The sequence below is a fragment of the Pleurodeles waltl genome, chromosome 6, assembly GCF_031143425.1.
Source record: "Pleurodeles waltl isolate 20211129_DDA chromosome 6, aPleWal1.hap1.20221129, whole genome shotgun sequence".
In the NCBI taxonomy this organism is placed as follows: Eukaryota; Metazoa; Chordata; class Amphibia; order Caudata; family Salamandridae; genus Pleurodeles; species Pleurodeles waltl.
Genome location: NC_090445.1, coordinates 973,839,365 through 973,861,264, shown reverse-complemented (window position 1 = coordinate 973,861,264; position 21,900 = coordinate 973,839,365). Strand labels below are relative to the sequence as shown.

At 47.5% G+C, this 21,900-nt stretch overlaps 1 protein-coding gene across 3 annotated transcripts in view; it reads right to left on the bottom strand.

Moving 5' to 3' along the window:
- The window catches only part of PDE6C (phosphodiesterase 6C), a 314,305-nt gene extending 292,924 nt beyond the window's left edge, over positions 1–21,381 (bottom strand). For all 3 annotated transcript variants that reach the window (XM_069239839.1, XM_069239840.1, XM_069239838.1), the window contains exon 1: positions 20,705–21,381. In XM_069239839.1, the coding sequence (XP_069095940.1) occupies positions 20,705–21,196 (492 nt within the window). In that variant the 5' untranslated portion in view covers positions 21,197–21,381. The remainder of the gene's footprint in view (positions 1–20,704) is intronic.
- Positions 21,382–21,900: the final 519 nt, after the last annotated feature.

The window sequence follows — 21,900 nt, the reverse complement described above, 5'->3', positions numbered from 1 at the left end:
AGGCTATCAATGCTGTAGTGCGAAGTGCAGAACTTGCGTTGCCGGTCGTTGCTGGAGATCGCTGTAGTGTGAAGAGATGGGATCATCAAAGCTTTGCATTTGTGGGTGCTGTGAGTGGCAAGATCTTAGTGCAAACGAGTTAGTTTGCAGTCATGAAAAGCCCAACACTTCTGAATTTCTCCTAGTTTTCTAGCAGGAGCTCCACTTATGCTACACCAAGTGTCTAGAAACTGAGGGACACCTCTTGGGGATCAGGAACACACTCCAGCAGAGGCTAGCAGGGATCCGACAGGTCCAGTTGCAGAATTTGGCAGGTTCGGTACAGTAGGTCAGCTTGACAGTTGCATGGAGGCCTCTGGAGCTTCTTGTGTGCTCAGAACATATCCCTTAGAGTCACCTCAGCCTGAGATGAAGGGTGCAAGTCCAGTCTTCCTACTCAGACAGCAGGGCAGGTCTCAAGCATCAGGGCGGCCCTGTAGTACCCACAGGTCCAGGAGTTTTCTGAAGAGTCGGTCTGAGGATCCCCTTTTTGTACCTGATGGCGATTTGAGGTGGAAAATTCCTTTGCACTCTTCCCCTTACAGAATTGTCTGGATTTTTCTGCCTCCGTGTCATGGTACTAGTCTGTCTGCAGGCACAATAGGTTAGTGTTAAGTCCTTTGTGTGTGAGCTGAGGGAGCGACTCTGAAGTGCAAGTGTGACAGGTGACAACTCCGCCCCCTCATCATGTCAGTTTGGCACATCCTGACAATACCCAGACCCTCTATTGCATGGCTGTCTGCTAGGAATACGCAAAGATCAACTGCCAACTACACCTAGTCATGTGACCCAGGAACAGGCTGCAGGTACCAAATGGTTATGGCAAGAAAATGCCAACTTTCTAAAAAGGCACAAAAGGTCCCCACTGGCTATAAGTCAGGACTTATTCAAAGAAAGTTCCCTAAAATAGAAGTATTTTCTTTATGTTTATATATCATGATTCTTTTTACTTTAGTGGCCAGACAAATAAGTGGTGACATGCCCTGATGATGACCTCCAATAAAGTGTTAATCCCTTATTATTTTTGCAGTTGCAACACATCAGCAATTTAATGAGGAATGCACTGAGCCATTTTCGCACTTATAAATACAACCAAATGACAACCTCCTGGATGCTTTGAATGAACAATGAGACAATGAGAGGACTGATACTTGCAGTGGAAATGGGGATATATAAATATATATATATATATATATATATATATATATATATATATATATATATATATATATACATACATACATACTATATATATATAATTTCATATGGTACTTCATTGAGTTTTGCAAGCATACACAAAAAAGCTTTTTCTTGGGATCCTTATGTTGTATTACATGGTTCCAGACACACATGGAACCTTTGTTTAATCTGTATGATATGTTAAGTACTGTTTACTCGCGATTTGATCAACAAATATGGTGTTGCATTATTTAAGGAGGTTAGTGTGAAATTCCTGTTTTGTTAAACAAATTTTCTGTGTCATGTATTCATATTGTTTAATAGGATTAGGTTTGACATTTTCACGGTGACCATGTTAGTCTTGTAATTTTCATTTGTTTCTAAAATGAGTTTTTTTGTGGGAGGAAGAGATAAAAATTACAAATCTAATTTGAATAATACAGGATGTATCCCAACGCACAGGATTCATGTTCAAGTTGTGTACTTTCTTTGAATAAGTATTGATATTTAGCCAGTGGGGGGGGGGCCTTCTCTGCCCTTTATATTTGATCGATACCTCCCCCATTGAGGTTTTATAGGATCAAACCGCAATATAAACATAACTTTCTAGAAAGGGGCATTTTCAAAATTGTGACTTAAAACCATACTTTACATTAAAGAGCGTTTTAAATTACAGTTCCTCAGACACCAAACATGACATTCCTTTTTGCTCCTAAATAAAAGTTATCAGTTATTAAATGTAATAAACTAATGCAGTGATATCCTATGTGAGAGGTAGGCCTTGAAATAGAAAAAAAAAAAAAAAAAAACTAATTTGAGAGCTCTTCACTATCAGGACATGTGAAACTTAAAACTACATGTGCAACTTTTCAAATACAATGCACCCTGTCCCATGGGCTGTTTAGGGCTTACCCAAAAGGTGACATATAGCTATAAAAAAGGAATGTTTAGGCCTGGCAATAGGTTTATTTTGCCAGGTTGAAATGGCAGTTTAAAACTGCGCATACAGGCTGCAATGGCAGGCCTGAGACATATTTTAAAAAGCTACTTAGGTGGGTGGCACAATAAATTCTGCAGGCCCACTAGTAGCATTTAATTTAATTTACAGGACTTCCTGTGGGGTCCCCCAAAGATCATCCTTCAACCCTGATCTTTTTAACACATATATGACCCCACTAGCCAATTTTGTCAGTTCCCATGCCCTCAAGATAATCTCCTATGTAAACGACACCCAACTTATCTTCTCGCTCACCGAGGACCACCACCAAAACCATCTTGCACAGATACATATCAAGAGTTGTCAACTGCATGAAAGAAAAGTGCCTGCAGCTAAACACAAACAAAACTGAAGTTCTGATCTTCAGCAAGAGCAGCAGCACATGGAAAGACTCCTGGGGCCCTTCAGAACAAGGACCTGCACCCACTCCCTCCGAACATGCCAGAAACCTCGGAATCATCATTGACAACAGGCTAACCGTAAAATCACAGATTAACACCATCTTCTCCATCTGCTTCTTCACTCTTTGCATACTGCGCAAGATTTTCTAGTGGCTACGCCCCCACACAAGACGCACAGTGCCACAGGCCCTCATCACCAGTCGACTACACTACGACAAAACCCTCTATGTAGGAATCACCTCGCAACTCCTACAAAGACTTCAGACCATACAAAGTACCAAAGCCAGACTCATCCTCGACCTTCCCCGACGATCACACCACACCTCTGGCAACTCCACTGGTTCCACATCCAGAACAGGTGCATATTTAAGCTGCTGACCCACACAAAGCTCTACATAACCAAGGACCGCCTACATTAACCAACACCTGAATTTCCACAAACAGTCAAGAAGACTAGCTCCGCCTCCCTATCGCTTGCCCACAATTTATGTATCCACCAAAGCAGAAGGGGAGGAGGTGCTTTCTCCCACATAGCAGCAAAAACCTGGAACAGCCTCACCACACCTCTCTGGACCATCTCCTCTGATCTGGAAGTTGCTTAGTACATTGCGACATAGCTTATTCCCATTACAAAGTCTGTGACTTTGAGAATCACAGGTTAGGCAACCGCAAAAAATGCTTTTGTACATCACACCAATAGCATATTGGTATCACGCCTATTTAGTCCACCAGGATTTTTCCCTTTTACCTACCCGGTTTTTAGGTCGAGCGCTCAAGGGCTTTGACCTGTTATAAGTATTGTGGGCTTTTAACCACACCCACCCTGCGCCCGTCACTTTAACTCATTCATGGGCTTGCCTTTCAAAAATCACATGATGTTATTGGTTATTGTTTTAAGTTTGTCCCGCCTTGAGGCTGTTTTCGTCATGCCTTGCAGACTGCCCCTCTTACATGGATTATTGAACGATTGCTGATATACTTCAGCATGGGAAAACTATTTCTTTTGTCTCTGCCCTTCGTGCTGCATGGCAGCCAAGGCGCTAAAAGCATAACTGCATGAACTCGATTGACGGTATTAGAGCACTGATCATATTGTTCAATGTTACCTAACCGGAGTCATTTCTTGTGACTCTCCCCTTAAAACATTTGAAATTGGTGAATCCTTTAATAAAACAGAAATCCTCAAAGCGAAAGGTGTTGTCCCGGCATAGTGGGCGAGCTGATACTAAAATATTCACTGCACTCGGGAAACGTGCTCCATAATGCTTTGCAAAGATTCTTTTTCAAAACATTTTTGCTCATAACTCCTGTGGTGGTCCTAGGACAAAGCCATGCCATGCTTAATGTTTAGTGAAACTTCAGAAAAAGCAATAGGATGAAGAAATATGAGGAAAACTGGACAAAGGAACCTGGAAAAGAAGTCCAACTCAAATTAAATAAAAACAGTTTCAGCACTTGAGTGAGTGAAGAGTTGAATCACGCCCGTTTCCAATGTTTTCCAGAAGCACAGTGCGCAAACCGTGAGGAGGAAGTGGATCAGGTTGAGCAGGACACAGGATGCGCAGGACGCCAGATGGAACAGCCCCGGAGAGGGCTCTCACAGCTCCCACAGCCCCTCAGCCTCCCCCCCTCGGAGCGGAACGGAGCAATGCACGGCAGGAGGCAGGAGGAGAGAGGGAGAGAGAAGGCAAGTGCGGCAAGTGAAGCAGGTGCACAGTGTGAGCGCAGCAGCTCCCACAGTGCCCACAAAGCACAAACAACCCACAAAAAAGAACATTTACCCACTCCCTCCCCAGACGCAGCAAGTCCAGCAAGTCCAGCACAGTCTTTAGGATCTTCAGTTGAATGCTCAAACCAGGAAGACACAGCCACGAAAGGCCCCTTCATTCCGGTCCTTTCCAGGAAAAAAAAAAATGCCTCAGGAAAATGCACAATAAAAACAGTGATGGAGCCGGAAAGTAAATACTCACACCCCTCCAACCACAGCTATCATAGCTCACCAAGAGAAGACACCAGGACAAAACAAAAGCAATCTGCAGCTGCCCAACCGGTGACTCAAAGTCGCCGATCACAACAGACCAGCGGCTGTCCCTACTGCCCAGGAACAATTCTACAAGGCTGCAAGAAGAAGGAAGAACAGAACAAACCGGACATAAGATCATGGGGGCACCCAGTCTGAAAATCACAATAGGAGACTCAAATAGATCACAATCAAACCACTCAGGACCCAAAACCGAGACACAATCTGCAACCCCAGAAGCAACCACTCAGCTTCCATCAACAGAGAAGACGGACGGTTCTGGATTAAATCATAAATCCATACCCAGCTCAATGACACAACTGAAAAGAAAAAGTGAACAAGAACACAGCAGGAACCAGCTTTATTCAGACCAACACAAGGTGCTCACACAGGTATCCTTCCTTGGAAGGGACTCAGAGGGCACCAGCAAGTGGATCAGTGATCCCACCAACGAGGGTTCTACACACAAAATCAAAGATGTCCTACCCAAACCCTCCAAATCACCAGCATCATACAAATACCATGAGTCAAGTGATTGCTGAACCAGAAGAAAAGGCAACCATAGACGCTGCAGTTACATCAGCCCTGCACACCACAAACGGCGTGAAATCAACAATTAAGCTCATACTCCCAAAAGTCGGGGGTGCTAACACCCTTACTTTTTGCCCTTCCTACAAATATCAGGGCCCTTGGGACATCCTTAATCGAGGTAATCTCCTGAGAATCTGCAGCGCAATACAAGGTCTAGAAACAATAAGTAGTAAAGATCTGCAATACGTGGCCTTCATAACACCAAAAAAAGGCGACAGGAGTGAAAGCACCGAAGTCTGCTTCAACAGCACAGAGATAGCACAATTAGTACGGTCCAAATAAGAGATATTCAAAGACTGGGGCATAGAGCTAAAGGAAGCGTGTAAAGCAAAATACCCCTCCTTTCTAATCCCGCAAGAAGAGACCAATAAAAGGGACAACTTCCGGACAACTATCTCCCGAGCAGCTAATCAGCAATCTTTTTTGCAACACGCTAAAGGGGCATCCCCTACCTTCACCAAGAGCCCAAGAGAGATCACTATATCCATTGCCCAGGGCATCTCACAGGTAATGCATTGTCAGGAAGGTGGGATGCAAGACGAGGGATGCGGCTGGTACAGATCCACTTCTCGATCCTGATGGAACCCTGCAGCATAATGTCAGATCTGGAAGATGCTTTGCCAAAACAATCCCAACTGGACTAATGCTGTCCAAAAGCAAGTTGTGGGTCACAAACATAATATCTTAGAACATTGCAGGGGCCAGCAAAATCATGCAAGACCCAAATGTGGAAGCCTACTTGAATGACTTTGACACCATCTGCCTACAGGAATCCTGGAAAGTATCCGAAAATTCGTTGGCTGGATTTGAAGAATTCCTAAGCCCTGCAGCCAGACCTAAACCCAAAGGGCACCCAAAAGGCGCCCTCTCAATCTACATAACCACATGCAAATCCTTCAACGCCAAGATCATAGACCTGAAGTCAGCTCACATGTTATCGATCACTATTGAAACCTGGATGTTGGAACAAAAACCCATGTCCATCTTAATAATAAATATTGCTATCTTTAAAAATGGCATTCGGAAACGCCCCCTGGATCATCACAGGTGATTTTAACCTTAACATGGCCAATCATGGCAAAAGAACATCCAGAAAAGGCGACCTGGACCAGCATCTGGGTATTTCACCACAAGAATTGCCTTTTAAGGACAAGGACAAATGTGATCACCCCCTGGTCAGACTCCTAGAGGCACTAGGACTAAGGGCCCTAAATGGCAGATTCCCAAAAGACATCCCAATAAACCAGAGCCACACCGCCAAGAAGTCCGCTTCTACCCTAGAATACACTTTTATCTCAACTGACATCTTCAAGTACTTCCAAGACTTCAGCATAGAGATGAGATGCAAAAGTGACCATCACCCACAAACAATGAAAATAGAGAACAAAAACGTTCTTGCTGCTCCACTACAGAGGATAGGCGAACAAGACCCAGGAAGTCACCTTCATCGCATAAGATGGTCCAAGTGCATGGAGAAATATGAAGTATGGAAAGCCAACCTAACGTCGGATCAAACGGAACAGGTGGACATAATTTCAAAATGGGAGGCCATATTAACATCATTAAGGAACCAGCTACAGTCTAATCAACCATTCAAGGCTGGCCCACGCGGAGCAGAAAAGGCTGGTTCATGCAGACGTTAAGGCAACAAAGACAACAGCTTAACAAAATCATCAGACTCCTAAGAATCAACCACCAGGTAACAGCTACCAGAGCAACCTTTCATGAACTAAGAAAGGAATACAAGAAGGCAATATGGGAAGCAAAGCAGGCTCACATAAATCAGGAATTGATAAGAATTGTGGAAGCCACTAAAGAAAAGAACAGTGGGTCGCTGTGGTCCATTGTCAATCAGCTGGAGCACAGGTCAACCGGGATCCAAAGTAACGCGGTTCTAGAGAGAAAGTGGATTGAACACATCTCCAACCTTTACAGCAGCCCTAACACAGAGAAGCAATCTCCCACCGCAAGCAGCGAGGCAAAGCCATTATCATTCGAAATACAAAATGACGAGGAGCAACTACGATGCTGCAGACAGAGTGGGCCTCCTGGGCCAATAGTCTCCCACCAGGAATACTAAAACACAACCCTGCCATTTGGACTGGCCTGTTCTGCAACTTCTTCAATGTCAGCAACATGGAAAACAAAATTTCCCATTCCTGGAAAGCGGCAATTTTCTACCCTAGCTACATGAAGGGCCCCAACGGGAACCCAGACAGCTATCGACTAATATCACTGCTTGACATTGACGCTAAAATATTCACGGGTCTCCTGCTCGAGGATCTCAAAGAATGGGCTAGCAAATTCAATCTAATACCTCTAAATCAAACTGGCTTCCGGCCCTCTGCAAGCACTTCTGACAACCTGATAATGCTAGCAATGCTCGCTGAAAAATATACAAACCAAAAAAGGCCCTTTACACCTGCTTTGTGGACTTGTCCAAAGCCTTTGATTCAGTGGACTGGAACAGGCTGTGGGGGAAGCTAGCAAACCTTAAAATCCCACCAGAGCTGCTAAAAGGAATACAGCTTCCGTACTCAGAAAATTAGGCAAGGGTGAAAGTTGGAAATAACGGAAGAGTGTCGTACAGAATTCAGATAGACAGAGGTGTTAAGCAGGGCTGTGTTTTGGCTCCAATGCTTTTCAACCTCTATCTAGCAGATCTGTGCACACAATTAAACACGACTAGCCCCCATCCCCCCAAATTGAGTAACCATTCCCTAACAGCATTACTATATGCAGATGACATTGTCTTACTGAATCTATCAGGTACAGGACTCCAAAAAGTGCTAAACACCTTCAATCAATATTGCATAACTAATGAGCTGTTAGTAAACACAGAGAAAACCAAGGTAATCATCTTTGGAAAACAGATAATTAAGAAAAATAAATGGTTCTGTGGGAATCAACCTGTGGAAAGAAACAGAAGCTATAAATACCTTGGCATCTGTCTACAGGAGTGCTGGTTGCATCATCTGCACCTAAACACCCTGAAAGCAAGGTTGGCATCTCTACTTGCATCAGTCCTAGCCCTGGTCTCAAAACTACAAACCCCAATATGGTGTCCACTCCTTACAGTGATAAAAGCAAAATTCCTGCCAGCCCTAACATACGGTTTGGAAATATATCCAAGCAAACTGAACAACTTCATGAATATTGCACAAAGCACAGTCTTTCGCCTTCTCTTTCGCATTCCACATAGCTCCTTGCCAGCTCAGATTAGGCTGGAATTCGGATTACAAGATCAAACATTAGTACAAGACAAGGCATTTCTCAAATATGCATCCATTCTAAGGCAGGCCTGACCAAATACACTTAAGGTACTGATTTGGAGGAAACCAACACAAACCTGGCGGAAATCCCAAATCCATGGCTAAAGAGAATCGCTTTCGCCACAAAGCATCTGCAGGCAGAGGAGCTATGGCAAAAGTCTTTACCCCATAAAAATGTCAAGCAACTTCTAAACAAGCAAATCAAGATGCTCTCTTGGAGCAAGGACAAAGATAAGTTCAGAAATGGATCACACTCTGTGATGACAATAAACACATCTAAGGCTCCAACAGCACAACCTTACATGGCAGAAATATTAAAAACGTCACTAAAAATAAAGGTGCTACATGCCAGACTCAGTCTACTACCTGCATTGGAGGCCGGACCAAAATGGCTTAGACACACAAAGAACAGACGATGCAGACTTTGCGCACTTCACCAGGAAGACTTCATACATATCCTCTGTATTTGCCCCGCTCTACTACCCTAGAGAAAGCTATATCTGAAAAACATTTTCAATGCCAATGGTATTGGAACATGCCGGCAGGCTATCCTGTTTAGTCTGAAAGGATTGACTCAGCAACAGATGGCCTGTTTTGCAAAATATATTTTAAAAACAGATCATTCCTTAAAACATGCCACAAAAAACCAAGATGAGAAAACAAGCCCTCAACTGGCATGGCAAATGAACACTGTCAGCTCCAGGCTTATGAGTAATAGCCGCAGCATTCCCACCAACGGCCCTCTGCATACTCCACCTGTGGACTGAACTATTTATATTCTATCAGCTAAAAAAAATAAAAAACACGCTTTCTGATGTTTTTCACCTAGATTCCCTTCGAGAAATGTCTATCTAATTTAACAGTCAGTAACTCAGTGTTGTTCCAGTAAGTATGACTATTCATCTCAAGTCGATCAACACGTGAACAGGGCTTAACTGGACTAAAACATCAAAGAAAGCAAGAATGTATTGATTGTTTTATGGTGTTTTTAACGTCTCCTCTTGTACGGTTGCAATGATTTAAAGTAATTACGCAATAAAACATAAACTGCTCATAACTCAGCCTGTGGGGGTCCTAGGACAATGGGACCACCTGAAAACATTGACCATAATGTGCTCTTTTGGTCTACATCATCTCTAGTGCCCCACACTATGTTAGTGGGGACTACATTATAATAAATCCTACCACCATTCATTATCTTTTTAGGCTTTCTCATGGCTGGAACATTTGTTTTACAGATGAGATAAGTTATATTTTATGGACCTTGTTTATAATATCATTGTAATAATTATTCTGCTAGCCTTGGAAATGTGTAATGTGCTGTCCTTTAGGGGCTAAATATATAGTTATACTGCCTTACTTTCTCCAATTGTTTTTTTCATGTGTTTATGGTCTCTAAGGGCTGACTGCGTAGTTACATGACCATGTTTCTGCCAAATGCTGTTTTTATTGTGGTGTCTTCTAGGGGCTGTTCTGAACATTGCAGCCAACATGCTATAATATTTGCAGCACAAAAACTCGCCCCATAATGCTTTGCAGGGCATTACTTTTACAAAACATGTTTGCTCATAACTCAGACTGTGGTGGTCCTAGGACAGTGGGACCACCTTCAAAATACTCTTTCTGTCTATGTCATCTCTGGGTCCCAACACTAGGTTAGGGTCCTCAAAATAATAACCTCTCCCACCATTCACTGTCTCTTAAGCCTTCTCATGGCTACACAGTTTGTTTTACAGCTTGGAGAAGGTTTGTTTTAAAGGCCTTGTTTGTAATATCATTGCAGTAGGCCTGTTAACCCTAAAAATGTCCTTTAGGGGCTAAGGGTATGGTTATACTGCATTACTTTCTCCCGTTTTTTTCCATAGGGCTATTCCCTCTTGGGGCTAATAATTTGGTTACATGACTATGGCCCTCATTACAAACCTGGCGGTAAATCCCGCTGACCGCCTTGCCGACGGCCGCGAACATATCATGTCCGCTGCGGAAATCCGCAATGGGTATTATGACCCACACTGAGAATTCCGCCACTATACAGACACCCACACAAGTCCGCCAGACCAAGGGTCAGTGGTAAACTGGCGATAGAAAAACCCACACCGTTACACCAACAGGAATACACCCACAGTATCACAACCCACGAATCAACGCTGCAGTCATTCAACCGTGGTAATCCATTGGTGGTACACACCGCCGCGCTCAAAATACACACACACACTTTCAAAACTACACCACATTGGACAATTCAAACTACACACACCTGACACACATACACACACCACAACCACACACCCACACCACTATAAAACACACACCCACATTACCCACAACCCCTTACACCAAACATTTTTGAAGAAGCAGAGAGAGAGAAAAGCAAACACCACACCATTATCCAGAGGCACACAACACCATCACTCATACACCATCCAAGCACATCACCCCACACATCACATCAACCATCACCTCACACATCACTCACACCACATCATGGCACCTCAAAGACACCCCAGGTTTTTTGAGGAGGAGCTCTGGGTCATGGTGGAGGAAATCATCCGGGTGGAGCCACAGCTATTCGGATCACAGGTGCAGCAGACATCCATTGCAAGGAAGATGGAGCTATGGCTGAGAATTTTTGACAGGGTCAAAGCAGTGGGACAGCATCCAAGAACAAGGGATGACATCAGGAAGAGGTGGAACAACCTATGGGGGAAGGTGCATTCTGTGGCATCCAGACACCAGGTAGACGTACAGAGGACTGGCGGTGGACACCCACCTCCTCCCCCACAACTAACAACATGGGAGGGGCAACTCTTGGCAATAATGCATCCTGAGGGCCTCGAAGGAGTAGCAGGAGCACTGGACTCTGGTAAGTCATATCTTTACTATTATATCCCCACCCTACCTGCATGCCATCACATACTCTCACCCTTACCCTCAATCCCATGACTCCATCATCTCCCACACATCCCACCATCACGCCCCACCACTCCCACAACCAAGCCCTGCATGCAACAACAATGCATGGACACCCATCACAGACATGCTTGGACACCCATCACCAAAGCATGTCCAATAGAGAGACTCACCCAGGGCACACAATCACCATTCACACAAGGGCCAAGGCGATAGTGCAAGCACAGTATAGAGGGAAACACACCCATTGCACAAGATGGCACACACAGATAAAATAACAATGCATTTACACCCCAATAGGACCCCTACCCAACGTCACTGGACAGGAGGTGCCAGCCATATCCAGTCCCCCCACAGAAGAGGCCCACAGTGACAAAAGCATCTCTGCACGCCTGGATCAAGATGACCAGCCTGGCCCATCAGGGACCTCTGGACAGTCGGTTCCCCTGCCACAGTCCCAAACCACCAAAGAGCCTCCCTCCTCAGGAAACACCACCACAGCACCCACATAGCAGGCCCATGCCACTGTACCCAGGACATGTCAATCAGCAGTGTGTCCACCACTACAGGGACCCCAGGCAAACCCACTAACACAGGACGATCAGGGACCTGGGGTCAGTGGCAGTGGGCACACGGTTCAGGGGACGGAGGCACAGGACAACAGGGAAGCTGGGAGGACTGCTGTGTGACAGGGGGAGGGCAGGCGCAGGGAACCGACCCTCCACGAGGCACTATCAAACATCATCGGAGCATACCACCATTCCCAGGAGACCAGGGGCACGGTACTGGCCAAGTTTCAGGAGACCCAGTGGCTGCAGGAGGGACAATACATGGGGATCAGGGAGGACCTCACCAACATCTACACCATCCTGGTCACCATAGCAGGGGTGCTGGCTGACATAGGCAAGACCATGAGGGAGGCAGTGGCACAACAAAGGGTACCTGACACTAGCCCTCCACCTCCGCCGGCACTAGTGGACAGGAGGCCCTGCCACAGGAACAACAGCCCACCAGCACCCCACCCCCTGCAGAAGGAGAACCACCCCACAAACGGTCCCTGGGATCCAGGCAGAAGACAGAGAACATTGCCAAGACCCCCGCCAGGAAATAGGACCCTCCTAATTGTCACCCTTCTGTCCCACTATTTCACCCTGTCCACCTTGAACTGCCATTACTCCCCTTTCTCTGCTCCATTGGACAATGCACCTGTGATACCAAGTGACTGGACTCTACTATGGACCTTCCTCCACCATCACCCCAGCCCCTTCCACATATCCCTATAAACAATAAACACCCTTGAATCACAAACCAATCTGGAGTCAGTCTGATCTTTCACAAATGTATAATGACAACATTAGTAACAAATAGCAATGTAATTGTTCACTTGCTCATACCAATGTATGACAGTTGTTGGGAAGCAGTACATATAGCAGAAGGCAGAATGGGGTACCCAGATCTGAAAAATGTAAAGCCAAAGTGAACATTCAGTGTCCATAGACAGAGGTGAAGAGGCTGACTTATACAATGTTCTACAGTATTCAGGAACGTGAGGAGGAGTTACAGTCTCTTACCTGTGTGTCACTGGAAGTACTGCATGATGATGTTCGTTCGGTTGTCAATATCTTCTTCCTCTGCCTCCTCTTCCTCTTCCTCACAGTCTACAGGCTCCACCACTGCCATTAGACCATCACCATGCACATCCTCCTGCAGAAAAGGCACTTGAACTCGCAGTGCAAGGTTGTGCAACATGCAGCATGTCACGATTATCTGGTACACCTTCTTCCGTGAGTAATATAGGGAGCCACCTGTTAGAAGGAGGCACCGGAATCTGGCCTTCAGGAGGCCGAACGTCCTCTCAATAATACGCCTAGTTCGCCCATGTGCCTCATTGTAGCGGTTCTCTTCCCTTGTCCTGGCATTCCTCACTGGGGTCAGTAGCCATGAGAGGTTGGGGTAACCAGAGTCACCTGCAAATGTTGAGGGATAACTGTTACACACACACTAATCCTTAGGGACTACCCCATACCCCTACTCATACTGTGTGGGGACCTTGGGCTCACCTATTAGCCACACACGGTGCCTCTGGAGTTGGCACATCACATAAGGGATACTGCTATTCCTTAAAATGTAGGCGTCATGCACAGAGCCAGGATACTTGGCATTCACATGAGAGATGTACTGGTCCGCCAAACACACCATCTGCACATTCATCGAATGGTAGCTTTTTCGATTTCTGTACACTTGTTCATTTCTGCGGGGGGGACAAATGCCACATGTGTACCATCAATGGCACCAATGATGTTGGGGATATGTCCCAGGGCATAAAAGTCAGCTTTCACTGTGGGCAAATCCTCCACCTGGGGAAACACGATGTAGCTGCGCATGTGTTCCAGCAGGGCAGACAACACTCTGGTCAACACGTTAGAAAACATTGGCTGAGACATCCCAGATGCCATGGCCACTGCAGTTTGAAAGGAGCCACTTGCCAGGAAATGGAGCACTGACAGGACCTGCACTAGAGGGGGATTCCCGTGGGATGGCGGATAGCTGACATCAGGTCTGGCTCCAATTGGTCTTGGATTGTGGCACAATCAAATCTGTAGGTGATAATGATGTGTCTGTCTTCCATTGTCGACAGGTCCACCAGGGGTCTGTACACCGGATGATGATGCCATCTTATCATCTGCCCCAGCGGATGTGCCCTATGGAGGAGAATGGTGCGCAGAGGGTCATGTACCACATAGGTTGCACAAGTGTGTTTGCAGTAATGTGAGTAAATCCGTGTGTGGTGTAGTTTGTCTGCATAGCTGCCAAATTGTGCTGTGATGCAGTTAGGTGCCATGCCATGTGCCCCCCTGACTTGTGAGGAGGGATAAGGGGAAAAGAGGTAACTGCGCTGGCGTTGTGCAGTGTTGCGGTAGGTGGTCGAAGACCGCCGCGCAATTCAGCATTGGTTTTCATTGGGCCCTATGGGTTCCGGGAGCCAATGACGATGTACGCCGGCGGTGACGATACGCACCTCCGCGGATGTGACCGTCATTTTCTATATGTTCATTCACTTGATACTTGACCTTCAACAGGAGAGAACCTACACTGCAAGTGCTGCTGTGACCTGAGTCTGGAAGCGACAATGGCCCCTTCCTTCACCGCGGAGGAGTTGGACAAACTGGTGGATGGGGTCCTCCCCCAGTACACGCTACTCTACGGTCCTCCAGACAAACAGGTGAGTACACTGTGAGCATGATGCATGGGCAATGCCTGTTTGGAGTGGTGTGGATGGAAGATAATTGTGGAGGGGGCTGAGGCCTGCATGTGAGGATGGTGAGTGTATGTGCGTCATGTCATGGGTGGGAACTGGTGGGCAATGAATATGACGGTCCGGACGGGTGAGTAATTTCCTTTCCTCCTGTACCTTTCCCATAGGTCAGCGCCCACCAGAAGAAGGGTATTTGGCGTGCCATCGCCAAGGAAGTGCGGACCCTGGGGGTCTATCAAAGAAGGAGTACCCACTGCCACAAGAGATGGGAGGACCTGTGCCGCTGGAGCAAGAAGACGTTGGAGGCCCAGCTGGGGCTGGCCTCCCAACGTGGAAGGGGTGCCCATTGCACCATGACCCCCCCGATGTTCCGGATCCTGGCGGTGGCATATCCGGAGTTGGATGAGCGCTTGAGGCCATCACAGCAGCCACAAGGGGGTGAGTACACTGTCATTAAGCTGACTCTGCACACTTTACGAAGTGTCTGGGTGGGGGATGTGGGCTGTGGGCTGTGGGTTCCCCTAGGCCTGGGCAAACTTGGTAGGGTAGGTCGTTTGTTGGGCAGGCTCTGATACACTCCAACCCCAATATTTTTTGTGGGCATCTACAACTGGGCAGGCTCTTGTGGGCTCCAGGTGTGCAGCAAATGGTATTAGGCATAGTACCCCATGGCCTGGAGAATTTCCCTAACTGCTAGTGCATGGCCTAGTGCATAGGGATGCTCCCTGTGTATTGTGTCTGCCAACAGTAGTGGTGTTGCTGGCATTGACCATGTGTGTTTTCTGTCTTTCCCCCCCTTCTTGTTTTGTCACCCTGTCCTTGTGCGCATTAGCATCATCTGGCGGAGGAGCAGAAGCACCAGCAACGGAGGGAGCTGCATCCCACACGGCCCTGGAGTGTGAATTCATGGAGGGTATAGGCACCAGTGGGACGGAGGGCGAGGGGAGCTCCACGGCGGGGACAGGAGGGGATACCAGCGACAGCGACTCCTCCTCTGATGGAAGCTCCCTGGGGTGGCGGACACCTCTGGGCCCACCCCAACAACAGGTAGAGCCGCCACCCCCCTACCAGAACCGCCCTCCCAGCGACCCCTTAGCGTGTTTCCCGTGCCCGCTCACCCAGGAGGGTGGGCATCTCCTTCGCCCCAGGCATCTCAGGGCCTGCCCCAGTCAGCCCTGCTGCCCTCAGTGAGGAGGCTATTGACCTCCTGAGATCCCTCACTGTTGGGCAATCAACCATTCTGAATGCCATCCAGGGTGTTGAGAGGCACTTGCAGCAAACAAATGCATACCTGAAGGGCATTCATTCTGGCGTGGCGGCTCAACAGAGAGCATTTCAGGCTCTAGCCTCAGCACTGATGGCAGCCATTGTCCCTGTGTCCAGCCTCCCCCCTCCAACATCCACTACCCAGACCCAATCCCCTCTACCTCAGCCTATCCCAAGCACACCATCAGACCAGCATGCACACACATCAACACACAAAAGTGGCTCAGGCAAACATAAGCACCACACATCCCGCAGGCACTCACACAAGCACCATACCCATGCACACATACCAACATCCACTTCCTCCACTGTGTCCCCCTCCTCCACGTCCTCCACCTCCCTCCCCGTCTCATCTACACTCACACCTGCATGCACTACATCATCAGCCACTACATCCATCACCAGCACGCCCATCACACACACCGCTCCCGTGCAATCACCACCCCCACTACCATTCACACGTCCTGTGTCCTCTCCCAGTGTGTCTGTAAGCCCGCTTCCCAAAGTACACAAACGCAGGCACACACCCACTCTACAGCCATCCACCTCACAACAGCCTCCAACCCATGCACCTTCATCCAAACTCAGCAGACGTACACCTCCTACAACCACTACCTCTTCCTCCACTCCCACACCCCCTCCATCTTCCCGTCCCAGTGTGTCAAAAAAACTTTTCCTAGCTAACATTAACCTCTTCCCTACACCTCCCCCCGTCCTTCCCCTAGGGCCAGGATGTCTAGATCCCAGCCCAGCACCTCAGCCACCAAATCTGAATCTGCTGTGGTCCCTGCTACTCCAGCACGGTCTAAGAGGGCACCCTTCAGAGCTGCCAGTGTGCCGCCGACAGAAAAGAAGGACCACTCTATTCCACCACCTGTAAAGGTCAAAAAGGGGCTGGCTTCCAGCAGGGGACAGTCACACCACCAACCCAACAAGGCCTCGCCCAAACACTGAGTGGACAGTGCCAAGGTCCCTGCAGCGACTGTCAAGATGGGGAAGGGCCACAAGCCAAAGGGCACATCACCTCTGGGCACGATGTCTCCTGGTGAGGGGCTGGTGACCACCATATCATCAGGGATGGCAGCCACATGCACCACAGTCACCACCGCCGCTCTGACCGCCACCTGCACTGCCACCTGCACCGCCATCTGCACCGCCACCTGGACCGCCGCTCCCACAACGTCAGTCTGCAGCATCCTCCCAAAGGATCAGCCATCCGAGGCTGCCAGAAATGGTATGGTGTCTCCATCCACCCCAACAGTCACTTGCACCACGGCCAGCACTGGCAGCATCTCCGCCGCAGACACCGCCACCTGCACCACCATCAGAACCGCCACGTGCACAGCCGATGCCACTCTGTCGGGCGTCAGCCTCATCCCCAGTGTGCAGCCGTCAGAGTCTGCAGGTGACATCCTGGACCCTGGACATGCCACTTGAGACACCACCTCCAGCACTGACACGAACCAGCAATTGGCAGTCTAAGTCGCCACAGGATGGCGTGCGGCTCTGCCTCCATGGAGTATCATGCTACCTGTTCCAGGTACATCGCGTGGCTAAGACACCCAGGTGAGACGAAGTCAACTACCACACCCCAGGTGCAGCATCACTGGGCACAAAGCCCCCTCCAGAACCAGTGGAGAAAGGCATCCACTCAACCAGTCCTTGGCAGGATGAAGCACTCTGGGCACAAAGCCCCCTCCAGAACCAGTGGAGAAAGGCATCCATTTGAGAGACTGTGGCTTTGCACTCCCCAGGACCAAGCAGTGGGCAGTGAACCCACTTGAGAGACTTGAGAGACTCTGGTTTTGCACTCCCCAGGACCAGGCAGTGAACCCACTTGAGAGACTTGAGAGACTGTGGCTTTGCACTCCCCAGGACCAAGCAGTGGGCAAACCACACACTTGAGAGACTTGAGAGTCTGTGGCTTTGCACTCCCCAGGACCAAGCAGTGGGCAAACCACCCACTTGAGAGACTTGAGGGACTGTGGCTTTGCACTCCCCAGGACCAAGCAGTGGGCAGTGAACCCACTTGAGAGACTTGTGAGACTGTGGATTTGCACTCCCCAAGACCAAGCAGTGGGCAAACCACCCACTTGAGAGACTTGTGAACTGTGACTTTGCACTCCCCAGGACAAGGCAGTTGGCATGGAGCCCCCTCAAGGAGCAGTGGAGTCGTACCATCATCCAGCTGAGGTGCCCCTCCTCCCCTTCCCCCTGAGGTGCCTGTTTTTTTTTCGACCTGATGCCCCTGCAGTGTTCTCTCCATTTTGAGGCAGGTGTCATGTGTGGGCTTCATCCATGCTTTTTGGGACCACTGGTCAACAGACATTTCATGGGACAGTTAAGGACTTGTGTACTTGCTGTAAATATTTGTGTATACTGATTATTTGCTGTTGTCTTGATCTATCTGATTGTTCCAATATTACACTAGTTAAACTCATTTTGTTTGGTCCTTGCGTTCTTCCAGGGGATGACGGGGTGTATCTGTGATGTTATTGGATATGTGTGTGTATGTTGTTGTGGGTGGGGGGTGGGGGTGTTGCACCCTGAGTGTGTGTCACTCCCTTTTCCCTCCTCCTCTGTGTGATAGGTGCAGTACTCACTGTCATCGTCGCTGCCGCCTTCTTTCCACTTCGTGGAATAGATACAGCAACATGGGTAGGATCTGCAATTCGGGCTCCATGGCGTCCTAGTTCTTCCTTGGGTGTCGAGAGGTGAGTGGTTTCCCTTCCAAGTACTGTTTCCGCCGTGCTTTTTATGGCATTGGTACCGACCCGGAAAAGCTAGCGGATTGGTGCCTAGTAATAGTGTGGGCGGTACATTGTCCTCCGCCTGGCTATTGGGGGTTACCACCACGGTGTTTGTTGCTACCGCCCTGGCGGGCGGAGTGTTAAAGTGGCTGTCTGTGTTGGCGGTTTCCGCCATAGTCGTGATCCCATTTTTTTTACTACCGGCCTGTTGGCGGTATTACCACCACTTTAACACCGACCGCCAGGGTAGTAATGAGGGCCTATGTTTCTTACAAATGATATATTTGTTTTGAGCATTGCAGTCTAATGCCAAAAGTTTATTTCTGATAAAGTTTTGTATTATGACCATAATTCAGGCCAACTTATTACACTGTTATAACACTCTTGATATGTTTGGGTGACCCTTCAAGTTTATTTCTCTCGTTACTCCTCCGTGGCTGCCTTGTGTCTTTTTGGAGAATTGTGTTAGCCAGCCAGCAACTCTGATGGTGGGGTGGTGAAAGTGTCATTCTATTGGAGTAAGCATGACAGATTTAAAATAGGATGCTAAATGGCAACATTTTCATTTTTTTGCTGCAGATAGAAGAAGGTAAATGGAAGTGCTTTAGTTATATGCAGGGCCACTGGAATTATATGGCAGGAAAAGACACAATTATGAGGCAGAGTTGGGCAATTTATGCGGCAAGAAAAGTCCAGTTATGAATTTACAATGCCAATAGCTCTGACTCAAGCAAATGTGAGATATATTGCATTGCAAATGCTTGTTGGACTTTTACTATCAGGGAGTCTAACTATCTGAGCTCACTCACGGTAAATTTACAGTAACTGGAATGAGCGTGACTGCCTTTTAATATAATACTGCTGTGCAGCTAGGGTAAGAGGCCCTGGGCAGACCCTACCATACATCTGTAAAGAAAGTAATTAGATTACTTCCAGTTTGCAAGTTGTGCCATTGGATTTATGATAGCCAAGAGATCACAAGGTATGTAGCTGTGAAAGCCACAGCCAGTGCCCGTGGCCTGCAGTGCGCACTGAAGCATGTAAAGTCGGATGAAAGGCCCAGTCACATCTTCCTTCATCCTCCTGAGCTTTTCTCTTGTAATCAGCCTTATGAATTTAGAAGGATTATCCCGAGCTCTTCTTTTGGAGGCGAGAGAAGGTAAACCAGACACTCGCTGTCACACACAGAGTAACTGAACTGCAGACAGAACCTGAACGTATTTTTTAACTGCTGTTGGCTCATTTCAATGACTCTTTTTGCTTAATACACCTAGACATATTTTCGACATTTTTTACAAGTGATTCGATGATCGCCTCTCGGCTCTTAGCTGGCAAGGTGCACATATCTGGGATAAAAGCTGGGCCTTTCTGGGAATTAAAATACTGTGAGAAAAAAATTCATGAGATGTGGTTTCAGGGCTCATTTTTATCTAACGTGCAGGAAAGTTCACAGCAATAATTTGATATTTGAAACATTTTTGTTTATATGTGAAATACTTTAGGCCTCCTGCTTTTAGAAACACAATTTTGCATGACGTCAATCATTTCAAATATAAAGTGAATTGAGCATACATACAGAATTTGAGATTTTGGAAGCAGTATAAAATATCTTCAAATGTTTGGCACTACTTAATAAACAAATGTATGGCACTGGGAAATGCAATCTGCTTGTTTTAGGATTAAGGGACAAGGAAAAAATGTAAAAAGTGCGTCACAACAGTGTTCTGCTGGTTCTATGTGTTTTAAAAATTGTTTATTGTCATCCAGTTTAATGATGCTCAGTTCACTGTCTTTGGAAGGATAGAAGACTAAGTCAAGTCATCTTAAAGGTCACTTTACATGGCTACTACTACCAAGAGGATAATGGCACATAATGCATAAATACCTTGTTTACCATAGCACGACTGGGGCTGAGCATCTATCTGTATGTGGCATTGGTATAAGCATAGATCAGCAATCCATAAAAAAGGCATTTTCTCCACAAAAACCCAATATCAGTGTGCCATCAACACTAAGAACCTACCTGTCTCACATCGGGAACATTGTAGGTCTTCTTGGTGTGAGCTGTCCATCCCACTATTCCAATGTCTAGCGGGAAGAAGATCTCACCATCGGGGAGCACCAGGTTGTCCTCGAGCTTGGAGTTCTGGGTGACGTTGAAGAGCCTGGTGGCCATCTCAGGTATGCCGTTGCGGGACCTCTGAATGAACATGCTGCAGCGGTCTGCCTGCAGCAGCTGAGCGAGCCGCTGCAGGACCCTGTGGATGGTCTTCACCATCTCCAACTCCCCTCCACCGCCAGCATCATACATGCTCCGCACCAGCTCAAACATCACCTCCGCTTCCTCCAGCCGGGACAGCTCTTGCAGGGAATGGCCCTCTTTCATCTTCACCTGGTTGTCTTTAAAGATCGCCCCAATAGTCTCAATGCGTAATTTTCTGTCAAAGTACTCCTTGGCAAATTGCGGGTTGTTTTCCAGGTATTTCTCGACATCGTCTTTTTTCATTTCACCCATTTTGTACTTTATGGCCTAGAACTGCATGATCCTGGAAGAACTTGGCGAGGAATCGGAAGAGGAGTTCCACCTAGGTCTTAAAAATGAACCCTTAGGTTGGACATAGTGAGCTGCGTCTTCTCCATATGGGCTCCATGTAGCCTTGCTCATCCGCTCTCCAGCCCTCTACAAGCTCCCAACTCCGACAGAAGGCGCAGGACTGGATTAGCGTCTTCTTAGTGTGGGATCCTGGAGGCTGCCAATTAGAGAGATGTCAAGACGTTAAACCGCCTGAGCGTTCTTAGCTCACAAATCCCACGCACGTTTTTGCCTAACGTGTCTATTTTGAGGCCCGGCTGGATGGAGTGAACACAACGAGGAGAGAGTTTGTCTGTTGTACTCTTCTCACCGAAAACATTGATGGTAATTTCCTTTGTGTCTGCTGTTCATTATACGCCACTGCTCCGAGTGGAGTGTGGTAATTCTCGGAGCAGGGCTGCAGTTCCGTCGAAGACAGTTAATCATGGCAACTGGAAGCCAGTTTTTAGTTCTCTCTAGCTTTGGAGGTGCCTTGCTGATTGGTCGGTAGTGTGATTATTATTAATCTCGTGACGTGCATGGGTGAAGCTGAAGACCACCATTGCCACATGTTGTGCCAAATGTGACGTACAGTGCGTCAAGAGGCAAAGGTGAAGCACGCAGTTTTCCCCTATAAGCATCTACTT